The sequence below is a fragment of the Pavona decussata genome, unplaced genomic scaffold (assembly GCF_977016875.1).
Source record: "Pavona decussata unplaced genomic scaffold, jaPavDecu1.1 SCAFFOLD_8, whole genome shotgun sequence".
Classification (NCBI taxonomy): Eukaryota; Metazoa; Cnidaria; class Anthozoa; order Scleractinia; family Agariciidae; genus Pavona; species Pavona decussata.
Genome location: NW_028145431.1, coordinates 1624421 through 1635000, shown reverse-complemented (window position 1 = coordinate 1635000; position 10580 = coordinate 1624421). Strand labels below are relative to the sequence as shown.

At 38.5% G+C, this 10580-nt stretch overlaps 2 protein-coding genes across 3 annotated transcripts in view; one reads left to right on the top strand and one right to left on the bottom strand.

The window, feature by feature from the left end:
• Positions 1-3116, top strand: part of LOC146488816 (succinate dehydrogenase [ubiquinone] iron-sulfur subunit, mitochondrial-like) — a 7288-nt gene extending 4172 nt beyond the window's left edge. The window contains exons 7-10 of the mRNA XM_085113905.1: positions 74-190; positions 933-1061; positions 2195-2293; positions 2797-3116. Coding sequence (XP_084970031.1) covers positions 74-190; positions 933-1061; positions 2195-2293; positions 2797-2877 — 426 coding nt within the window. The 3' untranslated portion in view covers positions 2878-3116. The remainder of the gene's footprint in view (positions 1-73; positions 191-932; positions 1062-2194; positions 2294-2796) is intronic.
• Positions 2925-10251, bottom strand: LOC146488815 (TAR DNA-binding protein 43-like). Of its 2 annotated transcripts, XR_014865459.1 has the most exons (6): positions 9873-10251; positions 9022-9209; positions 8197-8341; positions 7489-7982; positions 3660-3743; positions 2925-3462 (listed from the first exon to the last, which is right to left on the bottom strand). XR_014865459.1 is itself a non-coding variant. In XM_085113901.1 (4 exons), exons 1-4 carry the CDS (start codon positions 10111-10113, stop codon positions 7498-7500), a joined length of 1059 nt encoding a protein of 352 aa, XP_084970027.1. In that variant the 5' UTR covers positions 10114-10251; the 3' UTR covers positions 5754-7497. The 2 variants fall into 2 exon arrangements, 1 of the variants encoding a protein (XP_084970027.1); XM_085113901.1 differs by lacking the exons at positions 2925-3462; positions 3660-3743 and having other exon boundaries at positions 5754-7982.
• Between the last annotated feature and the right edge of the window lie 329 nt (positions 10252-10580).

Sequence of the window (10580 nt, the reverse complement as noted above, 5' to 3'; positions counted from 1 at the left end):
GCAACTGAAACTTTCTATCTGCGCGGCAATCCAAGTTCATGTGTAGTAAGTGAATCTATTTTTAAATATACAGGATATGACTAACTTCTATGAGCAATATCAGTCCATTGAACCATACCTCAAGAAGAAGACCAAGGTGGAGTATGGCAAGGAACAGTACCTACAGTCTATTGAAGACAGGAAGAAACTGGTAGGATTTCATATACGTGTATTCCACCTTCATCTCATTGCCTTTATACCAGTATAGTACAAATTTACAAAATGACCAGCCTCCAATTGGCTTGATAGCTCAACGGAAACTCTTGACAGCCCATAGTGACTCTAGGTTTCTGTAGAGCCATTTTTCCAGTGCTTTAGTAAAGTGCAAGACCTGGTCAAACTTGCATTAGATGACACTTTTCTCCAAAGTACCTGTCAACATTAAGACTGCAAAACAGTCGTTTATTCCTGTTGAAATTCGTCGAGGAAGATGCAAATCACTGAAAAGGGGACAGTTTGAGGCACAAAGTGCCGAAGCTTTTGGTTAAAAGACTGTGCATGTCCATACAAATCATTGGCAAAATAATGCAAAACAATACTGATTGTTCTGCAGGCTAGTTGATTATCATTCTTAAGGGCAACTTTTGTGAGGGAGAGCTGGGTACTACAGTACTGGGTACAAAGGCAGAGAAAACCTTTAATATGCAATTCCAGAAAATATCCATACTCCCTAAGGTTTTTGTTTTGCACCCCTCCCCCCTCCCCAGGAAATTCCAGTTTAGCCTCATACTTTGCATCTAAAATTTTGGCTTTTAAGACCCCCCCCCCCCCCCCCCCTAGGAATTTCTGATGACCTTCCATGGGATTCACGTGGGTTTGGATTTTTTCTGGAACTGCACATTTAGAGGTTCTGGCTATTGTAACTGTTAACCGTTTATTGTTGTTCATCGTAGGATGGTCTGTATGAATGCATCCTTTGTGCTTGCTGTAGCACGTCATGTCCAAGTTACTGGTGGAATGGTGACAAATACCTTGGACCAGCAGTTCTTATGCAGGCCTACCGCTGGATGATTGACAGTCGGGTCAGTTCTCATTAACCTTTTTGGTATTGATCTACCATACTTTTTGTATTTAGTCTCCTCCCTCTAAATGAAGCCCTTCTTTGACGGAAAAAAATTTCAGTAAGTCCTCTCTCCTTTTACTAGTCTCCCCTACTTCCCTAGTTCTAATGTGAATCGTACATGGATTGGCTAAAAACTAGGGTAAATAAGCTTACAAATGTTTTGGTTTTATCAACAGAAGTGATATGGTAATGTTTATTTGTATTCTTCTTGCTAGAGAGAAAAAGCATCAGTGTGCAGATTTTAAGGCTTACAATTTGCACATTTCTCACGGACAAGAGAAAACATGAAATATGTGTACATGCTAATTAGGTCACCCCATAATTCTATCAGTTTTGCTTTGTTCACACTTGCACAGAATATTTTTTCAATGGAGTGCATTTTTTTTTTCAATCAAGTGTAACAAGATATTAAAGTATGTGTTCCATCCTTGGAGACACAGGGGCAGATAGTTGGGTCAAAAGGAAGTAGCCACTTCGACTTCCTTTTGACCCAACTATCTGCCCCTGGGTATCCAAGGATGAGTGTGTTCATATTCATTACACAATCCAGTCACTCAAGTACTTTGAATCCTAGGCAGATAGATTGATTCATGTGGGTTCGACTCCTGTTCGGAGAACTTGAATTTTTTATATAAAGTATGCCGTGTCACTGAATATAGAAGTATTTTTGCGTGGTTTATGACCATGTGGGAAAAGCAGATTTTAGCAAGGGCTATTGGAATCCAAAAAGACAATTGGGGGCAACCACGCATTTTTAGAGATAATTAAGCAACAATAATTCTAAAAAGCTGTAAAATATAAAGGAATGTATGGCATTTTTTTTTTTCCAAATTGAAGCTTTATCTCTGAAAAATACATGGTTGCCCCAAATTTTCTTTTTGGATACCAAGAGCACTTGCTAAGTTCTGCTTTCTCCGCATAGTTTTAAACTGCGCAAAAATATCCCTGTATTAGTAGGCACCACCCATAGGAAACCCGAGTATCTCGCGATGCCCAGTAACGAGTAGGTACCGTAATTTGCATCACAGCTGTTCAAACTTCATTTTCATTTGTTATATCATTTTAACGACTCTTTGGTGTGGACTGTTTTAGGATGACTACACTGAAGAACGCTTGGCTAAACTGGACTCTGATCCATTCAAAGTGTACAGGTGTCACACCATCATGAACTGCACAAAGACCTGTCCAAAGGTAACCTTGTCCATTTTGAAGTCAACATCTCACCCTGGTTGTTCAAAAATTTGATAACATACATCCTTAGCCAACCAATAAAAATCACAGACCATATTTAGATTCTCAGTAATGTGCAGTTCCAAAAAAAAATCCATGTACCCACCCCAAGGAAGGTCATTGGAAATTCCAAGGGGGAGGGGCCTCTTAAAAGTCAAAATTTTAGAAGCAACGTATGAAGCTAAACTGGAATTTCCTGGGGGGAGGGAGGGTGCAAAACAAAAAACCTTCCGTGGGGGGAGTATGGGTCTTTCTGGAACTGCACATTGAACTGGACGTAGTTTGCATTGGGGGCTCTTGTAGGGGACTAAAATATCATTGCAAATGCAATGATGTTGCATTTGAAAGGTTTCCTCATGTGCAAGCTAGTTCTAGTTCAATACCAAAGAAAAAATTTAATGTGGTCTGTTGTTCACCTTGTTTTCAAAATGTGTTCAAACTTGTTTACTTTTCCAATTATCCAGGGGCTCAATCCAGGGAAGGCAATTGGTGAAATAAAGAAGATGATGGCAACCTACCAGAGCAAGAAGGCTGCAATGGCTTAAATTCTGTCTTGCGTGAAATGTGTAAAATAAGAAAAACTTGCTAAAAAGTTGGTTTAGACTGTGTTTTACTACTAGATAAATCTAAAAAGATTCTGTGATAAATTTTTCCTGTGGTTTTCAAATTGGATGAGACAGTAAAAAAAATAATTTCTGATGGAGTAAAGGACATATAAAGTTTGCAAAAGGTGGTCTAAAAATCGATCTTCAATCTTTGCTATTTTCTATTGTCAATGTTTTGATTAAGAGCATGGAACGAAAGTTACTGTTAATTTTAAGCTCCTTTTATTTAAATATCTGAACAGCAAGTGCTGAACACTTCTTTACTGTAAAACCAAGTCTTTTTCTTGCAAACTTTCGTGAGAAGCTGAGACTGTTTTTAACATGCGAATTACAGGAAGTTCTTTTTTTTTTATTTGCCGGTAATAAACTGATATTTGACAATGATTCCTTTCAATATGATTCACCAGACCTCATGGCGTTTTCTTCCCGACCTTGGTGGGGTCAGCCTGTGGTCCACTGAGCCCACATACATTGTCGGAGCAAGTGATTTTCTTGTCACTTCTCTGCCTTGTATGTGTTTAGGAACTGCAATAATGTATTAAAAAACAAACAAATAAGATGTTAAGCAGCAATGAAATTACCATGTCTACATAATTCTTTGATTTTTTTTCCCCATATTGTTAGAATGGTTGTGTCAAGTTAAACAAATTTGTGTTTGCATGTTTACTGGCCTTCCAGTTAAGCATTTGTTATTTAAAACAAATAAACTTGCTACTCTCTACCTGTTTTGAAAACAGCAAGATGAAAACTGAGTGTGTTCTTCCTTCATTCACACAACATCACATGTATCTGTGTTCTGGGTTAACCTAATCAAAGGAAAATATTGTAGAAACCAAATAAGCACTTGAAAGTGACATACTCAAAAAAACGCTCAGGTTGAAGAAAAACTGGAGGGCGATGTAGATAACTAATCGCTGCATTGACAAAAAATATAACTGACATCAAAATGACATGATAAGTCCAACATTAACAACAATCCCCATTTCATTTGATCCCATGGGCCCATTCCACAGACCTCAAAGAGGACAGATTTGAAGGTACAATATACCAAATCAGGGTACATACTCTTTTGAGCTTTTGAAATTTCATGACTTTCCATGACCTTTTCCATGCCTTTTCCAAGTTTTCCATGACCTAAATTTGACCGCCTTCTTGAAAATCATCTTTCATTTTGGGTATGTTTTTACTATTTTCTTTGCAAAAAAACCCAATTTATTTTGTACTTTTTAATAAACATCATTTTCCATGACTTTCCATGACCCACACCTAAATTCCATGACTTTCCAGGCCTGGAAAATGAAATTCTTAAATTCCATGACTTTCCAGGTTTTCCATGACCCGTACGAACCCTGCAAATATCTAAGTTTTATTATCAGCTTTTTTTTAAATTAATGTTTATGAAGTTAATATTGAAGGTAAGAAAGAGAATCTATCCCCCAAACCCAGGCAAGGGAATGACAAAATGAGCAGGCAAAATGGGGTCAAGGGAGCAAATAGTCTCCTTTTATGTTATTAATGGTAAGTTGAACACTGTTCAGTAAAATACAAGAATTGCTACTATCTTGAAATTGTGGCAAAAGGATCTGCAGATTCGCAAACTCATCAAGGAGAAAGGCGTAAAGCAGAACATTCAGTATGCTTTTTTTTCTGTCCAGTGATGTAACTGAACTCCATGAACATGATTACACTAGCATACCTGTATGATGTAAATGTACTTACAGTGCTCTTGGACTCACTCACTATTAATTTCCACACTGACATAATGTGATCATTCAGCAGTCCCTCTGCAAACGACAGAAACTCACACCTTCGCAAATCACGATTGGATGACTCTTAACTTGATTCACATCAGGCACACTTTCTTCAGCACTTCATACATGTAGCATTAAAAACTGTTATCAGATGACTCTCACCCTGACCCGCACCAGGTGTGCACACTAACTCCAGCACTTCATAGAATTAAAAACTGTTCTCGGGCGACTCTCATCTTGACCCGCATCAGGCGTGCACACTATCTCCATCACTTCATAGCATTAAAAGCTCTGTTCTCTGGTGACTCTCAACAGCTAACAGGCACACAATATCTCCAACAGTTAAAAGCATTCAACCTCCGTTCTTGGATGAGTTTGACCCTCAACTTGACTCCCACCAGACACAATAACTCCAGCACTTCACAGCATTCCTAACTCTGTTCTCAGATGACTCTCAAATACCTCCAGCACTTCATGGGCATTCTAAACTCTGTTCTAGCTTGATCCAAGCATATTTACAGGACAGGGATTCAATTAAAGGGCTCGGTGGACAACCAACCTATAGTGCTTTTTAGATCTCTTTCAGTGAATCTGAGCTAAAACAAAAAGCCATCTAAAACCCTATAAGTCGGTTGTGCACAGAGCCCTGTGACTGACAGACTGGGTGCAGGAAAGGCTCATAGCAAAAAAGGGTGCTAGGGAACATACTGGACAAACAGATTGTAACCAAAAACTTCAGAATGATTTCACCACAGATTTTTTTTCTGCAACTTTTCAGTTTCTGCCTGAAGGGTTCTCTAGGTTTACATGGGAGTTTTTTTTTCACAGACAATACCTTACTGGGGATGCTTTGTTCCCTGTTGTCCTCTCCTCATAATTTGAGGGTTTGCACTTGGTTTGCATTGCTAAATTGCTAATTGACTGAAAACACCTCCACCACTCACCCAAACCAAACTACTGCCTAAATCAATGTTGTCAGTCAAGATCGAAATTTCTTCCATCACTCAATATTACGTTCAAGCCATTAAAGAGAGTAGGCTTTGCACATACAACTACCACTCCAGGTACCACACGTTAAGTATTTTTATTAATTGCCCTGTGCAAATCCAGGACTGTTGAGGACATCTTATAAAGTACTCAAGATTTAGGCTAATAAGCATCGTGAGATGAGCTTATAACTTCCTGTTGTCACGAGGAATGCATACTGCCCAATAGTTTACTATAAATTATGTGCATAATAAACAACAGTCTCATACTTGAATAGTTCTCGCACACTATCACATGAACATTTCTCCCAATTGAAAATGTTTGTCTTTGTCTCTGCCTTATGTCACACATCATCCCTACTCTAACCATTCCTGTGTCCATAATACAAAAGGTTCCTTCACTTTATGTCAGCATCCACATCAATAGCTCACTACCATTCAGTTGTCTCTCACACTTGCCATTCCCTATAACTATCAGTGAAAAAAGTTTTAGAATCCTCTCGTAATCGCATAACAACATTTCGTACATCACAACTATTAAAATTAAGCTACAACGTAAACACAGTTTTAATATTTTTACGGTTGAATAGCAACCTGAGATATTAATGTTAGTCCATAACTTACAATATTTTTTATGTTTGAAAAGCAAGCTGAAATATTAATGTAAGTCAATGCCAAATTTGGTTAAGTGAAACAAACTGAAGAATTTACTCAAGTAACGTTGGCTCAAGAGTTTGCCAGAAATGAGCTGGCAAGACCAGGTAGTTCACACAGGGAATGTGCACATTTGAAGACCTGCCTATGCATTAGTCACTTGGAATTCTTAAAAAAAGAAAACCTGCTACATTTTTGCAATGTACTAGTTTAAAAATTTTGTGGAACGATGCCCTCAGAATGACCCATTCCATTTTCCGATTGCCCTGTTTGGCCAGCCAGTCCTGAAAAATGGAAAGCGCCCTGGGATAAGGTATCCCTGACGTTGTGTCATAATAAAACACTGATAAAAATACCAGTCTTTTATTGTGACACGGAGTCAGAGATGTCTGTATAACTTGCACTGGGAGCGACGTCCAGAAACGATCACCATCTAATTTCTCCTCACAATACCACTACTTTGTCAAACAAACAGGACATGAGAATTAAGGAAATGATCACTAAGGATAAAAATATCTTGATATTCAGTGAAATTCTCCCATGCCAACTTGTACCTAAAGAAATACATGGAGACCAGTGACGAGAATATAGATGTTGATTATTGGGATTTAAAGGGTTCAAACTGAGATTTAATTGATAAGAGGGCTCCCTCAAAAGAAGAAAACAAGAGGCAACTAGCCCAAGTAGTTAAGGTGCTGGAATTGTTATCTGCAGGTCCTGAGTTCAAGTCCTGCTCTGGCCACTAGCTGGAGGTGTTTCTCAGTAGCCCCTAGTACAACTCCTTGACCAAGCTTTTAAATAGCCAGCAGGACTGCTTCCTGCCAGCTGGGATTCTTAACCATGTTAAATTGCACTTGAATGTTTGTTTCAAAGCGATTTCTTTCATTATCCCTGAAAAGTCTCATAAGGGGAGAGGATAATTAAGTATATTATTGTTTATTATTATTATTATTATTACGACTCACTTACTTGAGAAATTTTAGCTTAAGTTGAAGAGAAACAAGTTATTTTCAGGTGATGTAAGATACCCATAATAATTATTATTGATAATGGGGTGATCACAGGTAAGACAGAATTCCCACTATGTATGCCACCAGGCAGTTTTTTTCTTAAGGTTCACACTGAGATTTTTAATCCACAAAGTAGTGATAAACTCCTACCGACAGGTTTCATCTCCGGTTCTGTCTGTTTGACATCATGTTACCGGTAGTACTTGATGGGTTTCCCATGTTGAGCATACTCTGCATCATGGTGTTGTAAGCTGCTGACATGTTATAAGGCAGATTCTGCCGGCTGCTTTCATTAAAAGAATTCATCCCGTACATGTCAAATCCCAAGCCACCACCCCACCCTCCAGGGGCAGAGTTTTGAGTTGACATGGATTGCATACTAGGAAGGGAAGACATGTGGACATTTTTGGATGCCTTTGGCTCAGCAAAGCTCACATTTAGAAGATTTGTTCCCAGACGGTGGTTTTGGGACTGGACTTTCTTGGCCACTTCTCCTGAAGCAAATGTGACAAACGAGATTCCACGCATGGGTTTTGGAATGTAGACATCAATGACTTCGCCAAACTTGCTGAAATGTTCCAGGAGATCATTTTCGGTTGTTTCATCAGGTAGACGCCCTACAAATAGCTTCTTTGGCATGAACTCTTGCTAAATAAAGAAATTAAAAAACAAATATTATTTATAACAAAGTTCGTCATGGTAGCCATGTTTTGCCAATATGCATTCATACTTAAAGAAAACCAAAAAAGGATGGTATTATGACTAGGAGCTCTATTTTGGTGTCTATGAAGAGTTACAGTTTGTAGTTACTATCAATACGTACACTAAGCTATTAAATGCTGTCAAAAATCTCTTTACTTGCCTTACATCTTGGAAGTCTCACTTCACAAGTACGACCTTGAATGTGATGAACCTGAGACAAAACTGTTTTTTGTACTTCGGGATCCTTGAAATGCACAAACCCAAACCCTCGTGACTTGCCACTACTGTAATCCAATTTGACCTGAGAAATTAACAGCAAAACTCATTTGTTCAAAAATCTCCAAATCTCCAAATATTGAAAACCATATTAACTCTGTAAGCTATGGATGAAGAAGACCACTCTGCAATTGTCTTATTACTTTTGTTAAATTAATATTTTATTTTATGTTATTGTCCAGTAGGTGCTTTTATACTCTCAAATGATTATAAAATTTATAGTAATTAATTTTCTTTTTGACATCTAATGTGAAAAAGGAATAAACCGTTTTTACACTACAAGACAGACAAAAGTTGGACAACTTTTGGACAAACATGTCATTGCAGACAGAAAAGTCATCTCAGTACAAAAACAAAATGGACACTGATTTGGGCATAAAAGTTGTTAATTTTGGGACAAATTTGAGGGACAAAATTGGACAACTTTTATGTCCAAAATCAATCTGTCCCATTCTCACACTGAGAGGTCATGTCCATCTGAGACGAGATGTTCAAAGATATTTCCCATTAGTTGTCTGACTTCTACTGTGATAAAGGCCAATAAGCACCCTTCACCAGTAATTGAACATCCTCTCTTGAGCTTCTAAAATGAAATATGCACTCCAGGCTGTAAGTTAAATTCTTACCGTATACTCTTTCTCTATAGTAATCCCTGCCTTTTTATACAGTCCCCTGTTATTAAACTATCAACAAACATGTGTTTACCTCAGCCATGGAAACTTCACCGAACTTTTGAAAATACTCCCTCATGTCTTCAGAAGTGGTTTTCCAGGGAAGACCCAAAACAATAAGATCCCCCAACTTATCTTCGGGAGAAGAAATCTTGGTCATTTTAGACTCTGGTTCCTTAATTGCATTTGGTGATTCTTCGATTTTTCTTTTTGTTGTGCTATCTGAAAAAATATATTCAAATTTAATTTTAATAGCAATAAAAGTGCACTCCCTTAACAATGACAACTTAGGCCCAGGTCAAACATCGAACTACACGTAAGACGAACTAAATTGAGCAAGTTAACTTCCTGATAGGTTTGACTCAATTGAGTTTGTCTGACTCGCCCAACAAATTCTATCCTTTTTCAGATGGATAAAGCATGTCAAGATTGACTCTGGGGCAAAAGTCGATCTTTTCATGAAACGAACTCAATGAATAAATTAAAAATTTATGTAAGCTTAATTTAAGCTTATATTTTAGCCACGATATCAAAACATTTGTGACTGAATTTGGTTCAACGAATTACATTTGACGTTTGACCCAACAGTCGAGCTTTACCCATTTGGGTCGGCACAAATTACAATTTAGTTCGTCTCATGTGAAATTCGATCGATGTTTGGCCTGAAACAGGCCCTAATGACAACATCATAAAGACCCAATAAAGAATACAACCAAACCATGTGTTTAAATTTAAGCCAACTGGTGCTTTGAACAACTGGGTTAGTGTGAACTTTGATACCAGTTTAATTACTAATCAATACAAAGTTTCTAAGTATACATTTCCAAAGAGTGAGGGCTAGATGAAAAAGGTTAGCGTCGAACACGACCGCAATTCAAAGCTCACCATTTTTCTGCACCACAACATACAGATGACATCCCCAACCCTCGTCCGCTGGTGGACATAGCATATTATCCAGTAGACGAATTCCTCGCCAGCTGTCTGTCTCGGGGTTTTTATATCTCAAGCCACAAGCACCGGGAAACTGAGCTTGCAATGTGGACAGCAAAATTGCTCCGTCTGCTTCAGTGGGAAGTTCAATGGCTGGCAGCGACTCGTCTTCGGTGACTCTCACGTATTGAGCCATTTTAGGTTCTTCCGAAAGCAGCCTTTCAATGCTTAAGATCAGTTGTGAGTCGATTTTTGCTGTCTTTTTTCAACACCAGAGAAATAACTACATAAGGACCAAAAGTGGCCCTGAACGAAAACAAAATGGCGAACTACTCCGTACATTCCCAGAATGCAATGCATAGAAAATGAGGGACACACGTGTTGCACAGCCGGACAGTTTCCCAATAAGGCTCACGGGCGACCCATTGTAGGCCCGTGAAAAACATGTTCATTATCTTTTTTTCCTCGCAACAAAACAAGGCCCAGGTATAGGGCTTGCAACGAAACACGCAACTAAAACCGACCGCGTTCGCGGGAAATTTGGTAAACAAATTCCACTCGTTCCCGGAACCAATCAGATTGCACTATTCACAGAATTCCGCCCGCTCGCACACTAAGAAAAAAAATTAAGCGGGTACTTAATTTCAGCACAGTTTTGACCCC

What these genes read in the sequence shown, in the direction of transcription:
- LOC146488815 (XM_085113901.1), bottom strand. Translation starts at nt 10,113, where the DNA reads ATGGCTCAATACGTGAGAGTCACCGAAGACGAGTCGCTGCCAGCCATT. An exon ending in TGTTGTGGTGCAGAAAAATG is followed by an intron (nt 9,210 to 9,872) that starts GTGAGCTTTGAA and finishes ATATTTTTTCAG; the next exon opens with ATAGCACAACAAAAAGAAAA. An exon ending in ACTTCCAAGATGTAAGGCAA is followed by an intron (nt 7,983 to 8,196) that starts GTAAAGAGATTT and finishes TTATTTAGCAAG; the next exon opens with AGTTCATGCCAAAGAAGCTA.